This window comes from Peromyscus leucopus, chromosome 14 (assembly GCF_004664715.2).
Source record: "Peromyscus leucopus breed LL Stock chromosome 14, UCI_PerLeu_2.1, whole genome shotgun sequence".
NCBI classification, from domain to species: Eukaryota; Metazoa; Chordata; class Mammalia; order Rodentia; family Cricetidae; genus Peromyscus; species Peromyscus leucopus.
Window position 1 is genome coordinate 68,771,227 of NC_051075.1, and position 23,375 is coordinate 68,794,601.

Consider the following 23,375-nt stretch of genomic DNA (forward strand, 5'->3'; position numbering starts at 1 on the left):
CTTAAACAATTTAAACATGATTGCAAGGGTCAACCCACAGTATATTTATATATTTTCATTAGTAAATTACTTTCACATTCTAGACTACCATCCCAGCAGGCTATATTCCACTTCAAAAAAAGAAGAAGAAGAAGCAGGCATCTATATTCCAGGACTCATCGTAACTAGAACATAAAGCTCCTGTCACAATAGAAAAAAACTAAAACAAATCCGACACCAACACTGAAGGCCAAGGTTCTCCTGCACTACATTCATGGTGGCCGCATGTTAAGTAAGAGGGGAATGTGTTTGCTTCTCCCTTTCTCAACTGGAAAAGAAAGGAAATAGGGTGCAGGAAGGATTATAGATGTCCAGCTCATTTAGAGTCAAATACTCGAGCAGAGCTCTGACTTCAGAGTATAGGAATGCACCAAAGTTAACAAACAATGATCCCACTAGAGAGGGCTTAAAAAGTCAAACCTCAGAACAGATTACCATGTTAGAGTTGTGGGAGAATAACCACAACCAGAGATTACATGAAACAGAAGCTCAAGTGAGCCAAGCCACCTCCAATGAAGAGAGAAAATGAAAACAATACAAAATCAAGTTCAATGGCAAGAGCTAGTTAGTTGGTCCACAAAGAGCCAAGAAAACTCCCTAATTTCAGTTAGATATTGCACACTTGAAAAACAAAAAGGGACATTTAGAAAACTATCTTAAGTTTCTTTAGTTGCTGACTGCCTCTTTGGCTAGCATCCGGATCATTACTTAGTCCTATGACATGTTTCTGGCTTTCTTATCCTTTGCTTATAAACCACCAAAGTGTCTTATCTCTTCCAGTGAACACACTGCCAAAGTGGACCTTACACTGTATTCACACAGACAATGTTAGAAAGGATGAGGAGCAAAATGATTTTGAAAGGTATTATTTTTTCCTTTCTGCTTTCAAATTATCTTTAGCAGTTTCTAAAGACATGGTTACAGCTGCCCGGAGTATGTCTTCTTCACTCACACCATCACCTGCTGGGGAAAAAAAACAACAGAGTTCTTAGACACATTTCTGGAAGATTCTCAATCATCAAAATGCAAATATTTGAACTAGAGGTGCAGCTAAGTTGGTAGAGTGCTTGCCTAGCATGCATGAGACCCTGGGTTCAACCCCTAGCATGGCATAAAATCAGGCATGGAGATTCCTGTAATCTTAGTACTCAAGAGATAAAGGCAGGCAAATCAGAAGTTAAGGTTGTCCTTGACTTATAACATTTGAAGCTAGCCCAAGCTACATGAAATCTGTCTAAAATGAAGAGAAAAAAAAGTGCAAACTGTTAGGAAATACATTTCTACTTGAATACTGATTTCTTTCTTTCTTTTTTTTTTTTTAAGACTTAATTAACTATGTAAATCTGCAGGTACTATGTACCATGCCATATGTAGAGGTCAGAGGACAGATGGAGCCAGAGCCCTCTGTGGTGATATTTTATTTGTGCTGAAATGTGGTGATAGTTTATTTGTGCTTTACTAAATAAAGCTTGCCTGGAGATCAGAGAAAACCCAAGCTATTATAAGTAAACACAAAAGTCATGCAATGTTAGCACATGCCTCTAATCCTATCACTTGGGAGGCAGGGATCTGTCTAGATCTATGTGAATTCAAGGCCACACTGGAAACAGCCAGGCGTGGTGGCACATGCCTTAAATTCCAACACTAGTTAACCATGAAGGTCTGGAGGTCTGTACAAACAGACAGAAAGTGACAGAGCTGGGCAGGAAAAGAAAGTGATGTAGCTAGACAGAAAGAGCAAATCAGACGGCAGAACAGCAAGGCATCTAGGCGTGGGTAGACAGTATCTCACTTTTGGAAACTGAGGTGTAAGGTGAGGTAAGGTTAGCATGTGGCTGTTCCTATTCCTCTGATCTCTCTCGGACTTTCACCCCTACATCTGGCTCTGTGTTTTTTATTTAATAAGACCATTTAGAAACTCATCTACAGCCCTCCTTCCATCAGGTGGGTTTGATGACTGGACCCAGGCTGTCAGGAGTGGCAGCAAGCACCTTTCCCTGCTGAGCCACCTTCCTGGCCCTCCTTTCCTTTTTGTTGACTTTGTAGTTCACGTGCTATTTGTGAGACACTTTAAAACCCACAAGTGGATAGAGAACAAAATATCATACAAGACATATACCTATTGTTCCTCCTTGGCCAGTTCCTTTGTGGCCAACGCAAAGCCCAGCCAGATGTCTGTTTATAGTTCTGCCCATCGGGCAAGTCATGGTCTCATATGGTGTATGTAGCCTTATGAATGTAGCTATTTTCATTTATCGTAATGCATTTGACATTTATTATGTTTATTAACAAATCAGACTTTTTAGAAAACGTTTTTATTTGTAAACAATTAAATTCACAGGAAGTTATAAAGACAGAGGCCCTGTGGACCTGTCAGCTCAATTTCACCCAACAATTACATCTATAACGAAAGCTCAAACTGAAACTTGGACTCTATAAAGCACAGTGTTGGTGGTTCTACATGGCTTTAAAGTATCTTTTTCATTTTTTTGGTTGTTTTTTGTTGTTGTTTTGTTAAAGATAAAATGCCTAATATGATGTTTTATCACACATTTAAGCTCCCATCACTATCACCACCACTACCAAGACTAGAGGGCCAGGGGCATGACTAAGTTGTGGGGAATGGATGAGGTCCTATGTCAATGTGTATTACTGATATGAACACAACCATGTCAAGACCCTAATGCTTCAGACACGAGTCAGGCTCAGAGGAATGTTCCTCCGGTCCAAGTAGAGGTGTTAATGAATGGTTGACCATTAGCTAAGACCAGTGTCTGAGCAGAAACTATCAATGCAGCTTCCTTTTGGATGACTGTGACCTGAGACTGCTCCCCTACAGAGACTGCCTATCAACATCAGCTAACTACAGCACCCACCCCCACCCTGACATGTGTGCAGATGCCTCCTCCTCTTTTGTGCTATACTTAATAAATGCACTGAGTTTCCAGGCTGCTGCTGGTGCATGTCCATCAGAGCACGTGGCTTACCCAACCCCAGCTTTTCTCTGTGCCTGTTATTTCTTCATTCCCCACCATCCTGTGTAAGTTGGCACTCAGTGGTATAATTCTTGCCTAGCATGCACCAGGCCCCAAGTCTGATCATAGGTACTACAAAAACAAACCCCACAAAACCATTACAGCACCACAAAGCCCTCCCTCCGTGTACTGCTTTCTCTTCATGCCCAACTTCCCACCATCTTGAACCTGACATTACAGCCCTGAGGTCCAGCCCAAACGCTGCCTGCATCAACAGCTGGCTTTTTAATCCTGGTGGTACTCTATGACATGAAGTACTACAGTTTGCTTAACCATTTGCCTAATATATGGCATACTTCTTGTCTCCAAATTTTGATTAAGACCAATAAAATAGCTTTGAACATTTGTATAGATACTTTTGTGTGGACATACATTTTTACATCTATGGCATAAACACCCATGAATATAACTGTTGGGTCATATGGTCAGTATGTATTCAGCTTGTTCGTTTTCTTGAGACAGAGTCTCACTATGTAATCCTGGCTTGCCTGGAACTCGCTATGTAGACTAGGCTGGCCTTGAACTCATAGAAATCCATCTGCTTCTGACTCTGGAGTGTCAAGATTAAAGGTGTCCTGGTGTATATTCAGGTTTTTAAGAAATGACTGAATTACTTTCGGAAGTCGCTATTACCAGTTAAAATGCGACACATAAAGAACACCTCAGTTTCTGCTCTTTAGGTCCCTCATTCATAACTGCCAGACATACAATCAAAACAAGATCAATAGAACAATTTTTGTTTCAACCATCAAATATAATCAGAAAATTCAAAAAGACAGAACTGTATTTTACATCTTTCACTCTTCCTGTGCTTGCCTCAACATCATCTCATTTCTGTTTCAAGAACTTCCTTTTTTTTAAAATTGAAAATAGATATTTTTCATATAATATATTCTTATCATGGTTTCCCCTCCCTCACCTCCTCAGAGATCCTCCGCACCTTCCCACCCATCCAACTTCATGCTTTCTTTCTCTCTCTTTAGAAAAGAAACAGTAAAATTTAAAACAAATAAACAAACAAAATCCACAAAACAAAGGAAACAGAAAAAAAAGAAAAAGAAACAGCACACTCCACATACATACACATGCAGAGAGACACATGCACACAAAAAATCCATAAAAACACAAAATCAGAAACCATAATAGATAAGCAAAAGACCAGTAATGAATGAATAAAAAAAAAAAAAAGCAAGTATTAAGAGACAAAAATTCTTTAAAAAGAACACTGAGTTTGTTTTGAGTCCTGTCACCTCCTGGACATGGGGCCTGCCCTTGAATATGATTTGTATATCCAATGAGACTCCAATGGAGAAAACTAATTTTTCTTCTGCAAGTGGTTGTCAATTGGAGATGGCTTCTGAGGTAGGGACAGATCCTATCTACCTCCCATCTCAGTGCTGAGACCCTATCTTGGACTTGTGCAGGACCCTGTGCATTCTGCCACTATCTCTGAGTTTGTCTGTGTGTCAGTGATGCTGTATCTGGAAGGCATTGTTTTCCTGGTATCTTCCAGCCCCACTGGCTCTTACCATCTTTCTGCCACCCCTCCTCAAAGTTCCCAGAGCCCTAAGGGGCAGTTTGAAGGAAACATCCCATTCAGCACTGGGTATTCCAAAGTCTCTCACTCTCTGCACATGGTCCAGTTGTGGGTCTCTGGAAGTGATGGCTAGTCCTGGCTCTGATGATGGCTCATCTTCCCAGGCCTGTGCAGCCTGCCACGTTCTTTAGCTTTTTGTTTGGTTTTTCAAGACAGGGTCTCTCTGTAGCCCTGGCTTTCCTCGAACTCACTTTGTAGACCAGGCTGGCCTCAAACTCAGACATCTGTTTGCCTCTGCCTCCTAAGTGCCACCACGTCTGGCTCCCTTTCTTTAGCTTTTAAGGACAGGACTGCTGGAGACAATTTTTTCTCAATTCTAAAGAGTATGTTAATTACTGCATATGTGATCCTGGGTTTCAAATTTTCTTCCAGCACTTTAAAATACATTATCCACTCCTTCACTCATAAGAAAGCTCTCATTTCAAATTGTTGTTGGGAAAGTTATTTCTTACTGATTTGGGATAGTGTCTTCAGTTTTCAGACGTCTATGAGTCTTGGTGTGTATTTCTTTGGCTTTATACTCATTTAAAATTCATTCAATTTCTTCAGTTTGTAGATTTCTACTTTCTGTCAGATTGAAAGCCATTATGTCATTACAAACTTTTTCAGTCCCTCACTCATCCCCATCTCTTTTGGAGACTCCTATGAGTTAGGAGGTTTTTGTTACAATGTCACAGGCCTCCAACCTTGCTCATCATTTATGGTCAGTTATCTGTGTTGATAAGAATGATGTGATTTCTACAAGCCTGTCATCAAGTTTACTGACTTTTCTGTACTGAGACCATTCACTGAGTTCTTACACTTCAGCTATTTTCTGCTCTCGAATTTGTATGTGGAATCAAGGTAAGGCAGAGCATAACTATAATCTCGGCACTCAGGAGTCAGAAGTAGAACAACGGTGAATTTGAGGCTAGTCTGGGCTAGACAGTGAGACTCTGCCTCAAAAAAAAAAAAAAAAAAAAAAAAAAAAAAAAAAACAATCACTAAAATTGTCCATGTGGCTTCTTCTTTCATGTTTCTTCACATGATAGCGGTTTTCAACTGAACCCTGGGTACTTAGGTATTGTCAAACTGCAAATCTACTCAAGTTTTGTTTTGTGAGCCTCCTCTGACAGAGGTGTCTGTGTGTACATCCACTGTAGGTGCCCAAGTCGGCCAGAGGTGTCAAATCCACCTGCAGCTGGAGTTAGAGGATTCTTTATAATGTGCTCTCTAGTGCAAGTCCCATCTCATGTCAACAATCCTTCATCAGTTTATCGACTATTTTCTTACTGTACAATTCTGAGAGTTCTGCAGAGATTCTCCTCTGATCAACAGGGCTTCTTTCCCACTCAACTTCTACCAATACTTGGCTCGAGTTTAAGACCTATTAAATCAAGGCCTGGTGAGTAACCTGGACTTCCAGCTATTATCTCAATTATGCTAAAGTATGTTTTCCTTTATTAGGTGGTGAAAGGTACTTATTTTCCATTTAATATTATTCTAATATTACTAATATTCATTACCTCTGGACCATCTCTGGAGGATTTTTGAAGAATGTGCTAACTGTGAAGTTTAAGTACTCTGTGTGTGATTTTAAAACCTACCAGGGTTGCCGGGCGGTGGTGGCGCACGCCTTTAATCCCAGCACTCGGGAGGCAGAGCCAGGCGGATCTCTGTGAGTTCGAGGCCAGCCTGAGCTACCAAGTGAGTCCCAGGAAAGGCGCAAAGCTACACAGAGAAACCCTGTCTCGAAAAACCAAAAAAAAAAAATTAAAAAATAAATAAATAAAACCTACCAGGGCATGGTGGTACATGCCTATAAAAAGGCCCAAGAAAAAACTAAATAAATAAAACCTAAGTATTCACACCAAGTGTTCTAGTCTGTCTGCTTCTTACTTCAGAGGAGCTTAGTTGATCACAAATCCATTTAGGAGTTTTAATACAACAAAAAAGGAAGAAAATATAAAGTAAAAATGACATGGACCCTGGGTGTCAAGTAAAGCATTTGAGTAACAGTCCTGGTGAATGGCCAGAGAGTCATACCTTGGTTGTTCCCACGTCCTCCTGAACTTGTGGTCGGTCTTTCACAAGGGTATGAAAGCTGTCTAGGTCGGTCTACCTCCTGCTGCTGCTGCTGTTGCCTGAAAGATTCAAAAGTGAATATATGTTAAAACAACACCTAAGAAATAAATATTCCATGAGAATACCTATTCAGGTAGGAAATAAGCTGTTCCATAAATCAAAGTGGTCACTGGCCTGAACACCCCAGAAGGTGAGAATTAGTTTGACAATTGCAAGTATAAAAGTGTCAAATTTTTTATTCTAAAAAAAAATTTACGTATTTGAGTTATCAGACAGGAAGTAGGCATTTTCATTTCCTTTATAAGGTTCACGAGTAGTTATTCATATGCAAATGTTGTTTATGCAGCTTTGATATTATTAGGAGCCACTGAAAAACACCTTTGCTAAGATGAACCATCTCAATTTAATGTGCTCTTCCCTGACTGGCTCCTCTAGTCAGTCAGTCACGTCTGAATTTAGTAAGCTTCTCCCTGGAGACCCCTTGACTCCCCGGAGACTCTCCTGACCATCCCACTTCAAGCAGCCACCTGCCCTTCCCACTATTTCACTTCAGTTCCCAGCACAAACATACTGCCACCGTGATGCTTCTGTCTGGTCTGTAGGCTAACTAGAGCACAAACCTTATGCTGCTCCTGTGTCCCCAGTACCTGAGACTTTGTCAGTCACAAAGCAACTTCATCACACACTTGACGAATTAAAGAAACGGAAACCACTGTATGGCAACAACAGTGCCACTGTATGCTGGAAGTATGTGCTCTGCATTTTGATTTTGATTTTACAAGGGGTTACAGTTAAGAGACTACATGAATCTCAGAAGACACTTTTTGAGCAGTCCTAAGACTGAAAGACTTAAGCATTATGACACAGTTACAAGTCTATGGGAGCCAGGGAGTGAAATGTGGTGATTTGAATATGAATGGCCTCCCATAGGCTCATATAGGTGTAGCCTTACTGAAGAAAGTGTGCTACTGGGAGGTGGGCTCTGAGGTTTCAAATGCCTATGCCAGGCCAGCCTCTCACTTCCTGCCTGTGGATTCGGATGTAGAACTCTCAGCTACTTCTCCAGCATTATGTCTGCCTGCATGCCGCCATGCTTCCTGCCATGATGATAATAGACTGAGCTCTGGAACTGTAAGCAAGCCCAATTAAATGCTTTCTTTTTTAAGAGTTGCTGTGGTCATGGTGTTGCTTCACAGCAACAGGACACTGAATAAGACACTCTCTCAAACAAGTCATGAAGCTGGCTGTGGTGGCCTGTACTATTGAATTCCAAGCCCAGGAATTCAATGCCAGCCTGGGTAACATATCAATCCCTATCTCAAAAAGAAAACAAAACATGCAGGAGTATATTCTTGTATTTAGAAAATGGAAGCTGAAATACTACAATGAAAAGCTACAATGAGAAAGAACATAAGTTACTCCCAGATGCTTTTGGTATGGCAACAATCTGAGTAAAGGGTTCTTGGAGCTATAAGGAGCTCTGTACACTAGTTCCACTTTTAAGTAATAAACATATACAGAAAGCATCTATAAGTGACTGAGATTAAGAAGTCATAGATTAAAAAGTTGTGCATGATTTTAAAAGGACTAGAATTCAGTTATTTTTTTTTAAAATTTATTTTTATGTTACAGAAGATGCCAGATTCATTCAGATTTGTGAATTGGTTATCAACTAGACTTGAAGCATCGTTCTTCTTGAGCATTTCAGCTAGAATTCAGTTATAAACAGCACATTTTTTTTTTCCAGCATTCCCCTCAATTTTGAAAAAAGGGCCGCTAATCAGGTTGCTAGCCTAGGATGACCTTGAATTCTAGATCTGCTGGCCTCCACCTCCCATATGTACCATGCAACACCACACCCACCTTGTCCTTCTCAGTTTTGAGTTTTAAATGTGAGGAACAAGACAACTGAGATAGTAGGAACTCCATCTTCTCCCTGTTGGCCTTCTGGGGTTCTGTGCCTTCATACATGGCAGTCTGGAGAACAGCCTGAGCTCTGGGGATCCTGGCATATCATGGAGGCTCCTGGATGCCCCCTTCTTCCTCCACTTAAGTATCTATGTCTGATAGAGGGATAACCTTTAATCTACTTCTAATTTTTCATTTAACTGCCAATTATTGTACATATTCATCTGGTTATTATAACTTTCAATTATGCAAAATGAGAAGAAAGTTCGCTGCCAACCTTGAAACAAGCACTGTGAAGCACTAAGATGCTGCTGTGGAACAGGTTCCTCAGCACCTTCCCACCATGTCTTCAGTCCTATAGAGGCTGCAGAGCTAGAACCTGGTTTCTGCTTGCAGAGTAAGTACTCACATGAGCTACAAAGGGCAGAAATGAGTCAAGGAGGCACAGCTATTTTCCTGACAAGCGAAGTCAAGGAGGTTCAGTTCTGAATCCTACCTCAGGGCTGTTTCAGTGGGACCAGAAAGTCTTGACAACTATGATATGGCTTCCCAATTCCAGGATCCAGCTATATCTGTTTTTTTGGTTTGTTGTTTTTGTTTTTGTTTTTGTTTTTGTTTTTGTTTTTTTTTTTTTGGATGTCTGTTTGTTTTAAGATTTAGTTACGGGGTTATGTGTGGTGGTGTTTGCCTTTAATTCCAGCACTCTAAAGGCAGAGACAGGTTGATCTCTGTGAGTTTGGGGCTAGCCTAGTCTACATAGTGAGTTCCAGGACATCCAGGGCTACACAGAGAAAACCTGACTCAAGAAAAACAAAAACAAAAGAATTCTTTGTTAGGGGCTGGAGAGATAGTTTAGCAGTCGAGGGCACTGGTTACTCTTCAGACAACCTGGGTTCAATTCCCAGCACCTACATGGCAGCTCACAACCACCTGCAACCTCAGCCCCAGCCCCACAGGACCTAATATTCTCTTCTGGCCTCCTCAGGCACTGCATGCATGTGGTACACATATATACATGCAGGTAAAATACCTATACATATAAAATAAAATTGAAGGAAATGTTTTTCCTAATTTAATATATTTATATATGATACACAAATGTTTTAGATTATATAATTGTATAGGTGAGAACCCTCAGAGTGAGAACAAAACAGAGTGTAGAGTCCTCTGAAGCTCAAACGTGAGCAATGTGGGGGTTCTGAGACCTGAACCTTGGTCCTCTGCAAGAGTATCTGATACCTGTCATCCTAATCAGGAGTGGTTGCAGCCCTTCTCACAAACTGCTGTATACTTCAGAAGCCTGGCTCAGAACTTCCCTAATATTATAAGCCTCTAATTACACCATTAATTGGTGTTTTGTTTAAACACCCTTACCTGTTTCTATTTCTTAAACTGAACTGTGTAATAAACTAAGCCAAGCCATTAAGTGACGACATGAGTATTAGGCAAGCAAAGCATCACAACACTCCTTGGCTATGGACATTTGTATCCATCCTGCTGAGAAACACTGTTTCTTATAACAGGCAGAATACAGCATTCAAAGCTATACTTGGAGAAGACATTAATCATGCTAACAAATATCTGTGGAACATGTGACAGCTGACAAATAGTCTTAAGACTCATCATTTAATTCTATACTTCCAACAGCAGGTGTTAACAGTGCTGGTGTGGACTCTGGCTTGGGTTTTGTGACTGATAAACAGATTTACAGATCACTGCTAGAAAAAAATGTCATGTTAAGGAGATATTACTTAGTGACCCTTGCTCATAAACTATGAATTTATAATAGGCTAATTTTTAGTACTATTTTTTACACAAGAAAAGAAATCCTACAATGTGTTTTATTTGATATCTACATTAAGTATGAGGCTTCTAACACTCAATGGAGGAAGACAAGGGATGAACTGTGACTAACAAGTTAGCACCAGGCCAGTGTGGAGAGGGAAAGAAGGAAGTCAGACAGTCTTACAGCCAAGATCCCAAAGACAGAATCTGGAGAGAGAGGGGACTATTCCAGCAAAGCACTCAGTGATTTGAGTAAAAGGCAAGTGCAGCGTGCACTTTTATCCTCAGCCCTTTGGCACCCTGTTCTTAACCTTGTAGTAAACTAGCACTTTCAAATGCTAGTCAGTGTTAAAAATAAACACCACCAAGTTAACTCTTAATTCATCTCAGCTATTTGTGACAAAGTAGAACATTCCCTAGCTGTCTTTAAGTCCTCAGGATAAAAGACAATCTTCAATGCACAACCAACCACTAGAAAAGAGGCATGCTCATACCCAAACTGCTTTTTAAAAGGGTGCAAGGTTAGACAAAATCTCTGTCATCTCTAAAGCACTAGTTACGGTTTTTAAGTTGTGATCATTATAGCTTAATATTTATCACGGGATGTTACTAAATTATCTTTACTATTACTAAAAGTTCAAACCTACTGGAAGTTTCAAATTTTTATTTCAAAAGAGTTAACAAAATGTCTAAATAAAAGAAGGGGTTGGTGACAATGCTCAGTAAGTGAAGACTCTTGCTGCTAAGCCTGACGACCTGAGTCAATTCACAGGACGAGGTACCAACTCCTGCCAAGTGACCTGTGTGCCATACATAGTGTAGTTCTCTCCTCTCTCTCTCTCTCTCTCTCTCTCTCTCTCTCTCTCTCTCTCTCTCTCTCTCTCACTCACTCACTCACTCACACACACACTCTCCTACACACACTCAACTCACTAACTCTCTCACACATACTCATGCACACACACATATACACACATCACAGTCTCACGCACACACACACTCTCTCATGTATACACACATACACACATACTCTCTCACATACACACAGAAAGAGTGAATATATATGACATAGAAAAAGAGTATGTATATGAATGTATGCAGTCACTAACATCACTTCTTGAAGGAAGAGAGTGGGAACATACTTTTAAAAAAACTCTTAAATTTCCAGACTACTAATTATGCCTACTTATGTAGCTTTTGAGTTATTTTTAAAACTAGATATTTATATAAAGTTGTTGACTATCATTATTATTTTGTGACAACAGCATTTATTAGGGAAAAAGAAAAAAGAAAAGCATGGTGTGCACCCCATCAATCCACCACTCGAGAGTGAGGGGGGGTTCAGGACCAGGCCAGGCAGGAATGGAGACTGATCAGAAAACAACACAGGAAAAAAACCTGAACAACCCTACAGAACACAACAAACACCTCCCAATATTCTGTAGGCACACACTAAAATAGTAATGACATGACGACTGTGACTTATTACAAGTCCATGCCTGTGGAAGAATGGAAAGAAATGGAAGTCAGGGGCATAAAAACCTGGGTCATGTGCTGGTATTTATTAAATGTGAGTAATAAATATGGGTGTGTTATGCACAAATCTAAGGCTTATCATAATTTAAAAAGTAATAGTTAATTTTAAAATTCAAAAGGACATGAAAAGTACTAGTAAGCACTATTTTAAAATGTAAATATAACTAAATCTATTAATCAGTCACTGAATAAAGACTAGAAATATCTCACATTAAGAGGATGTCAGCTGATCAGAACTTTCCTTCATATACTTCTGAGTTGTGACTTAAAAAAACAGAAAACAGAAAAAGATAAACATTATCTTCACAATACCAGCAGATGCAAAAATGGTCTAAACTTTATACCACTAATCTGCCAACTACGACTCTAGACGAGGCTGCTTGGGTTCAGAGGTGCTGATGTGTGGCTGCTGCTGTTGTGCTGGGGTTGAAGTCCTAGCCTCCTCACACATGCTGGATGAGCACTCCCCGCTGAATTGCATTCCAGATGTTCAGAGATTTTGAAATGTGAAAATAAATGCATCACTGATTGATGAGACCTGTTATATAACTGTAGAGTCCATCTCTGGCCTTATCTTTCTGACCTGAGATCAGAGGGTCCAATTATCTATTATTGATCATAATTATTGATCATATTACCGGTCACTTTTAAGGTGGAGTTCGGTTTAAAAATAAAAAAAAATAAAAAAAATTAAAAAAAAGCTGGATATGATGACATATATCTGTAATCCTAGAACAAGGGAAGCTGAGGCAGGAAGATTGCCAGGAGTTTAAGGCCACCAGACCACATGACAAAGCCTGTCCAAAAAAATCAAAGATAGAAATAAAAGAAGACTTGTGAATGGCAATTACTAGAAAGGAAGACACTATAAAAGTGTAACTATGTCTTAAGTACTTATAAACTGAGTACAACATACAGGTTTGGGAGCATATGGTTCAGACTTCTGGTTTCTATACCCGATGCTGACGGGCCTTGGGCCTCCTAAAGTGACACAGCAGGACTACAGAGCACCTACTGCTTGTACTTGGGAATACGCCCTGCCCACCTTCCTCAAATGCTCTTCTCCCTGTTAACTGATGGGAGGGGTAGCAGGGCCAATGGATCCATAGGCAGTTAGTTCTTCCTGTCCTAAGTCCAGTTTCCTTCTGATAAGCAAAATTCCACAAAGTTTCCTTTATTCTACTCCATGTCAATTTATTCAAGATCGGGTAAAGGTTTTTCTCTAAAACTGTTAAGTATTTCACACCTTATTTGCTGTAAAAATTTAAAATATATAGATTTCTGTATGTTCATAGGTTCAGGCAGTAAGCAGTAATTTACAACCAGACAAAATAACCAAGTATTAAATATGTAACTTTAATCTGTACCAACTACTTTACTTTTCAAAGTAGGCTTCTCTCCTCTTCCGCAGCTCTTCTGAAGTAAGATTGGTATGTGGTGTCTGCGGACTATCTTGAGACATACTTCTGGAACTACCTAAAAAAAGCCAATCATTTTATATACCTGTTCAAGCAGCAGTATGTTTGTTCTTCCTGGAGCAAGCTTCTAGAAAGTTTTCTTCTTAAGAACATTCCACTACTGCTCTGTAAATGTAAGGAGGCTATGGAAGTCTCAGGGAAAATCTAAGGTGTTACTGCAACTGAGGCTGATGCCATCTGTGATGCTGATATGAGAATACAAGTCCACAGTTCACCCGGTATGAGAAGTCTTCAAGACCACACTTGCATACTCTTTAACTTCCCCAAACTGCATTTACACCTTCAAAGGCATGACATTCCTCAAAGAAATCCATGATGACAACCATGACATGACCTCACTCTGTTCTCAACAACTTAGAAACCTAAGTTCTCACCAGTAATTGTACTAAACACAGATCCCATATTAATTGTGACAGTGGTAAGATGGTTTTCTGTGCATTACTGCAATAATCCAGCCAGGCCCCTGCTAATAAAACATGGGACTTCACACTACATGGAGTATGCAGAGGCAGGGCCTGGAGGTGAGAAGTCTAGGATACCAGGAATGGCTATGTTAAAGGATCCTCAACTCACTAAGACATTTAAGGAATTCAGATGATGAGCAATCTCATTAAAAGTAGAAGCAGCTTCATATAAATTAGATTAAAAGAAAATCACAAAAATAAAGTACTTCATGCTTTCAGCAAACTGCTTTGAGTGTCTCAACACTTTTTTCTGCCTACATTCCCAAGGGGGTTTATCGTCACTCTCCTCCACTAATTGACTTACATCAATGAAAAAGGTGTAGCCCGCAGAAGAGGGCTTAAGTTTTATTAAATTGTACAATCAGGAAGTGCAGCGTGTCCACTTGCATGCATTTGTTAAAACAGCTAGCTTGGGTAAGGGTCATCTAGCCACTAGAAGACTAATTCAATTAGCTGTTTGTATTAATTCAGTATTGTAATCAAGTAACATAACCAGAAGTAAAATTATAACTGTATTAAACACAATAAATATAGTCCTAGTATAATACAGGTTATAAAACTGATTCAAGATCAGGGAAATCTAAAAAAATACTGAAATTCTAGAGCTATTGCTTTTGCAGTAACTATCAAAGAACTTCCAAAAGCACAAAATTTTCAGAAAAGCTGAGGATAACGTGAACCATTTCTCCAAAAATGACTAAAGTACACACCAAAATGTTCATACCTTGCATACTAAGCTGAATGGCCCTTCGGAGATCAGCTTCTTCATCCTCTATATCAACTTCCTGACGACTTATCGCTAGAGCCCTCTGTAAATCATCCTCATCTTCATCCAACATTCCCGACCCGTCGGCCGCCTCTAGGACTCGTTCCAGATCTGCTTTGAGAACACTAAACAACAAATGCATTCATAAAAATTACAGCCTGCTCTCTGATTTTATTTTTCATTAAAAAAATTTTTATGTGTATGGAGATTTTGTTTGTATGTATGTTTTGCACAATGTGTGTGTAGTGCCTGAGCAAGCCAGAAGAGGGTGCTAGATTCCCTGAGACTGGAGTCATAGAAAGTTGTGAGCTGCCAGAAAGGTGCTGAGAATCAAACCTAGATCCTCTGGAAAAGGAGCTGTTGCTCTTAACCACTGAACCATCTCTCCACCCCCTTGGTCTTCTACTTCAGATAAAACATAAAGGCACTTACAAACTAAAGATTTGGGATCAAAAAACAACACTCTAGAAGATAAGGTCTAATAACAGAACAACTGAATCTAAAGGAAGATATTTGAGTAATTCAAAGTGGCTCATACCATAAACTTCACTAGAACACAGTCTTGCTGGGTACTGTGGCTTATGCCTGTTGAGTAACAGCTACTTGGGAGGCAAAGACAGAAGGATGTCAGAGTTAACAACTGGGCAACTTAATGAGAGCTGTCATCAGAAGTGGGGGATGAGGGATGGAGTGGGGTGCAGTGGGGAGGGGTGGGGTGGGAGGGATGGGACAGGACGGGATGAGGGGGACAACGATGACTAGGATGTTGTTCATGAAACTCAGGATCTGAACACAAACACTACTACTACAATAATAATAATAATAATAATAATAATAATAATAATAATAATCATATAGCAGCTCAGTTTGGGATGGGGGAGGTATATCCTAGATATGTAGCACAGTAGGAAGAATAATTGTCTAGCATACACAAACCCCTGGGTTCATTTTCCTGCATCATGAATAAAAGAGCATGGTGGCACACACATTTGTAATGCTAGCCAGCCCAAGCTACTTAAGATCTTATATTTATTTATTTATTTATTTGTTTGTTTGTTTGTTTGTTTGTTTATCAATTTTTTTGGGGGGGTTCAAGACAGGATTTCTCTGTGTAACAGCCTTGGCTGTCCTGGAACTTGCTTTATAGACCAGAATGGTCTCAAACTCACAGAGATTCACCTGCCTCTGCCTCCTGAATGCTGGGATTAAAGGCATGCGCCACCACCGCCTGGAGAGATCTTATTTCAAACAAAAATAAATACAGAGGCTCCAACAACAACATGTAGGCATGTCAAACTGCCTCCTAAACACATTTAGACCTGTAGACGAATGCTACTCTCAGGAAAGCTTCTTTTTTGCAGTCAGTTTTTGGTTGCCCACCAGAACTAAATAACTAGGAGAGCTAATTGGTGGAGACACCACACACCAGTTACATAACATACAGAAATCAAGCAAGAACTGAGCTGGAAGCTTCCACTTCACTGACCAGCTTTCATAGGCTTGTATAGGTGCTATGTAGGCTGCTAGAAAAGAAAAATCATTAATAGTCTTAACCAGACCCTGTAAATGCTACGCTATAATATTATCATGCCAGAAATGGTGACATGACTATTATGGGGGGCAACCAACCACTTTTTCTTTTCTTACCCCGCCCCGCCCCCCGGAGACAAGGTCTCACTATGTAGCTCTAGCTGTCCTAAAACTCAATATATAGACCTGACTGGCCTCAAACTCAGAGAACTCCACTTGCCTCTGCCTCCTGAATATTAAAGGTATGTGCCACCATACCTGGCCCAACCATTTTTTTGATAGGATTTGAGAGCCACTCCACAGAAAGCAATTCATGCCTGGTACCATAAACCTGTCAAAAGCCCATAGGTCTTAGGGCTGAGTAGGTCATGGGCCCTAGGTGGGGAACACAACTACTACTGTTTTACTAAATAGACATGTCAAACTCCCTTCTAACTACATTTAGACCTACAGATTTGTGCTCGGTCAGAAAAACTGCTTTGTGCAGGGCGGGCAGCGAATAGCAGCTAATGCAAAGACTCAGAACCATTCAAAGTGCTTGAGAATAGGTGACCATTAGATGCTCAGACTTGAATGGGATGCCTATATCAACCCTCAAGGAACTTCATGAGAGGGGGCAGAAAGGATGTACGAGCAGGAGATTAGGGAGGGATGCTGTGAAATGCCATCTTCTGACCAAGACATGGTTGCTATGCTCGTGAACTCACTATAGTTACCAGCACAAACCTGCACAAGATCAGGCGATCACCATTCCTGAGTGGATAGGGGAGCACTCATAAGGTCCCCATCCCTAGCTGAAAAGCTACTTGGCAGTTTTCGCTGCTAAGGGAGGTGGCTAATTTTTCTTCAGTGGTACAGCCACGGGTAGGGTGTCCATGCAAGCAATTCTAATTAAACTCAGTGATTAAAAAAAGAAACAACAGAAGAAAACAGGAAGTGGACCTGTTGGAAAGATAAAGGGATTCAGAGGGAACAGAAAGAGGTTAAGACAGGATAATGAGGAATGAACATAATAAAAATAATTACATACATGAATAAAATTGTCAAGTAAATAATACTTAAAATAAAATAAAATTACATAAACATATCAAAGTCTTGAATTCCCCATCCCCCATCAAAGTATTTCCATATAATTAAAAAAATGGTCAAAAATTTTAAAAAATACATGAAACAAAAATAGGGGATTGGGCATAACTGAATAGAATATTTGCCTAGTATGAACAAGAGGTTGATCCACAGCACCACAAAAACAAATACACAAAATAAAAATAAGATTAAAAAAAAATCATTGGTGGTAAATGATCACACATTAAATATAAGCAGTGTCTGGAGAGATGGTTCAGTGGTTAGTATTACTTCCTGCTCTCCAAAGGGCCAAGTTCAGTTCCCAGCACCCCCACATCCTGCAGCTCACAATCACCTGTAACTCTAGCTCTACAGGATCCAACCCCCAATACTGGCCCTGGTGGGCACCCACACACACGTGGCATGAAAACTTCATTCTAAGGGCATGATACATCATGTACTCCATAGTCATACTAAATGTTTACCTCTGTTCTTTGAGCTGTGCCAATTCTTCTCCAATAAGTTTTGGTCGATGCATCTGCTGGACCTTGATCATCTGCAAAAGCTGGTCAGCTTCGCAGTCTGGCAGATCACCCTTAACAACAAATATAGAATAACCTAAAAAGAAGCAAAAACAAACTAAAACAACTAGTAGGAGGTTCAGACTTAACTTGAAATGATAGCTGACAGAAAGGTAACAGTACAGCTGGAAACACATGAGGTGCAATTCAGAAAGACCTGACTTATGCGATAACTCTCACTTGGATCAGGAGGGTAGTCTCTGGCAAACCCCACAGAATCAAGCCTCACTGTTCTCATCGGGTAGACTCGGTGACTACAAGAAACAAAAGCAGTCCTGTCTACATGGGCCCTAGAAAGGCAGTGCCTGACCACACGACTACTCACTGAAGGGAGAGGGCAGGCAGGTAGAGGAGGGGTGCGTGGTGGTATTCTGATTGTACTGAAATGTGATTTTAATTGTATGTTAATAAATAAAGTTGCCCGGGGGTCAGAGCTATTAGAGCCATAGACAGAGCGTGGCGGTGGTGGCACACGCCTTTAATCCCATTGATCTCTGTGTGTTCGGGGATACAGCCAGCATTGGAGACATACGGCTTTAAGACTTAGAGGGCTGTACATACAGACAGTGACAACCAATGAGAAGGCAGAACAAAAAGACTATGAAAAGACATACACACAGGAAGTAGGTCTCTTTCGGAGAGCTAGGAGGAAGGATGAGATTTTAGCTCTGAGCTCTGAACTCTTGGCTTTCTCTTTTACATTGGTTCTGTGTTTCTTATTTAATAATACGGTTGGTTACATCTACAGGGGTGGAGCGGGCAGGCAGGTAGAGAAGGGGTGGAGCGGGCAGGCAGGTAGAGGAGGAGATGTTCAGTGAGGAAGAGCACGTGCATGGCAGCTCACAGCCATCTCTAACTCCAGTTCCAGAGGATCTGATGCCCTCTTCTGGCCTCCATGGGGCACCAGTCACACACATGGTGCACAGACATACATATAAAGAAAACACTTGTACACATAAAATACAAAATGATTTTCCAAACAGTTTTCTGTGAACGTTTGATTTGAAATCTTCCTGGACTGCTAAATGAAGATGCCAGCACCAGGACTGGTGTTCAGAAGGAATGTCTCCGCTAAAGATAAAAGTCTGGGAATCATGAGTGTACAGATCGTACTGTGATTAAAACAACGAAATGGCACTTAAGGAAGAAGCTGAACTGGAATTTGGGCGACTCCAGCAGTTAGAGACGGGAAAGGGTATGAGCCTGAAAGAAACGGCGAGTGAGACAGGCAGATGCCGACATGTAATACCACTGTGTAATCTTTAAGGACATAAGGGACCTAAGCACTGTTGGTTAACAGAGGCTGAGATGACAAAGGACAAGCAGACATCAAATGCCACATCATCCCCAAATCAGCTCGAACCTAGTTAAGTACCTACAACTCAGTTCTAGTCACTAGAACAGCCAGGGGTCAGAGGAAAATATTCGCAACAAGAAAAAAACCAAGATGTAGGAAACAGGCAAAAGATCCATTCTCTTGCCCTGCAACAACGTTAGTAAATAAATTAAAGGAAAAAACAGAGATGAGGAAACTTCTAAGTAGATTTAGGGGAAAAAAAAAAATAACCCAATACAATTATTGAACCTGATTTCATTCAACTCAGAGAGAAATGTGAAAGAACTAATCAGGGTTGAGAGGTAAGAGAGACTTAAGCACTGGGTATCTGATCATGAAAGCACTGTGGTTAGCCAGCTGGGGATATGGGTCAGAGTAGAGTTCTACCTCACATGCACACAGCCATGGGCTTTTCGATCCCCATCTCCACAAAGCACAACATTTTTAGTAAGGTTACAATGTCATTATGTATGTTTTTGTTTTAAAAAAAAAATCATTTTTAAAGATTTAACAGAAAAAATAGTAGAGTGAACAAGAAATAGGCAAGGTATAAAGAAATAGGCCATGAAGTAGAGGTACAGGGAGATCAAGAAATCATTTCCTTTCCTTTTATATTACACACACTTACACACACACACACACACACACACACACACACACACACACACACACACGAAATTTGTTATATTCTGTTTAGACAGGGTATAATCAACTGCCTCCTCAAATAAAGGAGGCCCAGGAATTGAATTCTGGTGAAAAGGCAGGATTCACCAGTGATAGCGAGAAGAGAGACTTTTGGAGAGGCCCTGGTTTATGGCAACACAACTGGAATGAGTTCAACAGGAGACAGTGCACCAGAAATAATTCTAATGAGAAAATTATAAATGGGCAAGCAGCTATAGTTTCATAGTTAAGAGAAGCTCTTCATTTCATAAAAAGGCAAGAGCTTTTTACCCATGGACAGACACTTAGGTAGTGGGAGAAATGTTCAACCCAGGAGAGCAGAAGGCCAAAATCAAATGTTGACTAGGTGGGAAGAACAGGGATACTGCATACATGGAGGGATGGCCTTAGATGTAGGGCTCAAAATACAAGAAAACACAGAAGCAAGGTGACAGCTTTGCTATCAGGAAGAGATGCCTATGTTCTCAGAAGAATACAAGAGAGCAAGGCATAAGGCATACCAAGCTGTAAGGAAGGGAGAGCTAAGCTGTGAAATAACCACCAAAGAAACATTTGAAATCTGTGAGGGCAAATGACAAATTAGAAAAACTAACCAACATATTTTATGTAATTTTTAAGCCATGTTTGGTGCTGTGATACAGGAATGTCTGGGGCCAAGATTTGGTTTAATTGTGGTTAAGATTCTTGTTATTTAAGAATAATGGGGGGCTGGAGAGATGGCTCAGAGTTTAAGAACACTGGCTGTTCTTAAACTCTTCCAGAGGTCCTGAGTTCAATTCCCAGCAACCACATGGTGGCTCACAACAACAGGATTCCCAATACCTCTCTTCTGGCCTCTTTGAGCACTGCATGCATGTAGTGCACACAGAAACATGCAGGCAAAACACCTTTCCACTTAAAATTTTAAAAATCTTTAAAAAGTAAGATAATCAAGGTAAAAACTGCAGAGTATAAGAGGAGTTCTTGGGTCTCCTGACAACTTGAAAGCCTGGTCAGAATGGCAAAGGAGAAGGCATTCATAGAGGTAGACGGTGATGGTCAAAAAATACCATGCTTACGACTGAGAATTAAAGGTAGTTGGTTATTGAAAATGTCAAGACAATAGTGAAGAAAATAATCTTTGAAAGAGACATGGTTACTGGTGTAGAAATGACTAAAAATTTATGGAAGAGAGACAGATAACTAGTCATCTAAAGTCTCCAGTAAAAAAGGAGGTGGCTTACAGATGAGTACAGGTAGGGCGTGGTTAATCCAGAGGCAGGTAATTCACAGGCATGGAGCCCATAGAAAGAACAGTGGCTGAAAATAAGTCAGCAGGAATGGTAGGAGCATGTACCTCCTGTCAGCCCTGTGATAGACAGGATACAGAAGGTTAAAGGTATCACTTAATAAGGGATGCAAAGAAGGCCCTGGCTGAGGGGAGGTCCTAATGTAGGGAGCACCCACATGGAACTATGTCACCCAAACCACAGCCCTGAGGTGAACACCTATACTGTAAGGGTAATTCACTGCCACTGCCAGAGATCATATACTAGTATACACACAAATAATGACTCAGTTTTTCTTTAAGCTACTTTCAAAAATAAAATTTTTGGTATTTATTTACCTTCTTGCTGTAATTGAGCCAAGAATAGTGCGAGGTATGTATCTGATATTAATTCTGGACCCGTCAGCAGAGAATTCAAGTTAAACCACTAGAAAAAAAAAGATACCAATATCGAAGTTAATGAACATTATATGCAAAAATAATTTCTCATGTTAAACATATAACAGGTCAAAATTTAGTAAGATGGTCTAAATAACAAATATATCAAACTAAGATTTTCTGAAGTACTGAATACTGTGATTAGAAAAAAATGCTGTACACCTGCCACTATTAAATGCCTTTTCAAAAACAATTTTTTAAACAACAAATTAAGGCATAAACTTGAACTCCTTCTAAAAGGACAGAAGCTGATAGTACCTTAAAATGCCCTTATTGACAGCTATAACTACATGGTTTCAAAGTATCAGTCAACACACCTACCCATGTCATACTGGCATAGGAAAAAATGATAGCTACACACTTTTTCATTTGGTCAAAAGACTCCGATTTTTAAAACGTAGATATTCTGGGAAGAGATTTATAACCACCCTTTAACAAGACCTCTAAGCTACTACTACATCTGATTAACAGCATTAAGTCATAACCGCAGAGGTGCCCTTACTTAAACAGAAAAATACAAAAAGGTTCCAAAGTCATGCTCAATTCCATGCAAAACCAACGACTCTTCCTGGATTTTCATACAAGCCAGAGTATTTCTTCCAATCATTTCTTTCTTTACACAGAGACCAGAGGCTAGTCATGAACTCACAGATCCACCAAGCCTCTGCCTCCTGAGTGCTGGAATTACAGGTGTATGCCATCACACCCAGCTAAAAATCTGTTCTTAAGAACATAAATGAGAACCAAGGACCAATATACCAATACTAGCCATCTTCTGTAAATGTCAAAGATAAAATAGTCCAAAATGTAAAAAATCCAATAAGGAGCTCAAAATGTAAAAAGCTCAAAACAATATTTTCCTACAAATCACTACAAAATTGCTTATGAGTTTTAAATTTCTAGGCCTTAAAAATCCAGGGTTGCTTTATTCAGAAAAACAACACCAGGTCCAAATTTTCTAAATAAACCCTCAACGGCTGGGAGGGAGGAGGGCAGAGAAGTCAAATGAAATTGACCTAGCTCTTGATAGAGGTGATTCCTGTCCCAATTCATCTCTGGGCTACTATACACATCTCCTTACCTGCTCTTCATGACCTCACAGAGCATAAATACTGCTTTTTCCTTAGTTTTTGAAGAAGATTGAACCTAGGACCCTGTGCTCATTTTAAGCACATGTCCTGCCAATGATCTACAACACTCAGCAATCACTGAAGATTGCTTCCAGATGACCCAGTTAAAAGCTAACAGTACGGATAACTTAATAAATAAATATATACACACATACATAATACACACACGCACAGAGTGTCCTTTTCTTTTAAATACTTAATTTTATGTGTATGTATGTATGCACACCATGTGTGTGCTTGGTGCCCACAGAAGGAAGGAGGGGCATTGGCTTATAAGATCCTGGAGTTACAGTCCATTGTGAGGCACCATGTGGGTGCTAGGAACCAAACCCAGATCCTCTGCAAGAGCAGTAAGTCATACCCACTGAGCCCTATCTCCAGGTTCAATGTATTGTTTCTTTTCTTTTTGCATTTAAGGTAATTTATTTATTCTTGAATTTTTAAATTTTATTTATTTTTATTTTATGTGCACTGGTGTTTTGCCTGCATTTGTCTGTGTGAGGGTGTCAGATCTTGGAGTTACAGACAGTTGTGAACTGCCATGTGGGTGCTGGGAATTGAATCCAGGTCCTTGGAAGAGGAGTCAGTGCTCTGCTGAGCCATCTCTCCAGCCCCTTATTCTTGGATTTAAGACAGGGTCTCACTATGTAGCTTTGGCTGGCCTAAAACTCA

General features: G+C 40.2%; 1 protein-coding gene across 10 annotated transcripts in view; it reads right to left on the reverse strand.

Moving 5' to 3' along the window:
- Positions 1 to 40: 40 nt before the first annotated feature.
- Atxn3 (ataxin 3) overlaps positions 41 to 23,375 on the reverse strand; it is a 36,851-nt gene continuing 13,516 nt past the window's right edge. For 4 of the 10 annotated variants that reach the window (XM_028888253.2, XM_028888251.2, XM_028888252.2 and 1 more), the window contains 6 exons: positions 21,475 to 21,562; positions 17,753 to 17,885; positions 14,631 to 14,797; positions 13,344 to 13,440; positions 6,697 to 6,794; positions 41 to 1,002 (listed from right to left, as the gene is read on the reverse strand). In XM_028888253.2, coding sequence (XP_028744086.1) covers positions 905 to 1,002; positions 6,697 to 6,794; positions 13,344 to 13,440; positions 14,631 to 14,797; positions 17,753 to 17,885; positions 21,475 to 21,562 — 681 coding nt within the window. In that variant the 3' untranslated portion in view covers positions 41 to 904. Of the gene's footprint in view, positions 1,003 to 6,696; positions 6,795 to 12,174; positions 12,229 to 13,331; positions 13,441 to 14,630; positions 14,798 to 17,752; positions 17,886 to 21,474; positions 21,563 to 23,375 lie in introns of those variants that run through there. The other 6 variants (XM_028888255.2, XM_028888249.2, XM_037210787.1 and 3 more) reach the window with 5 other exon arrangements.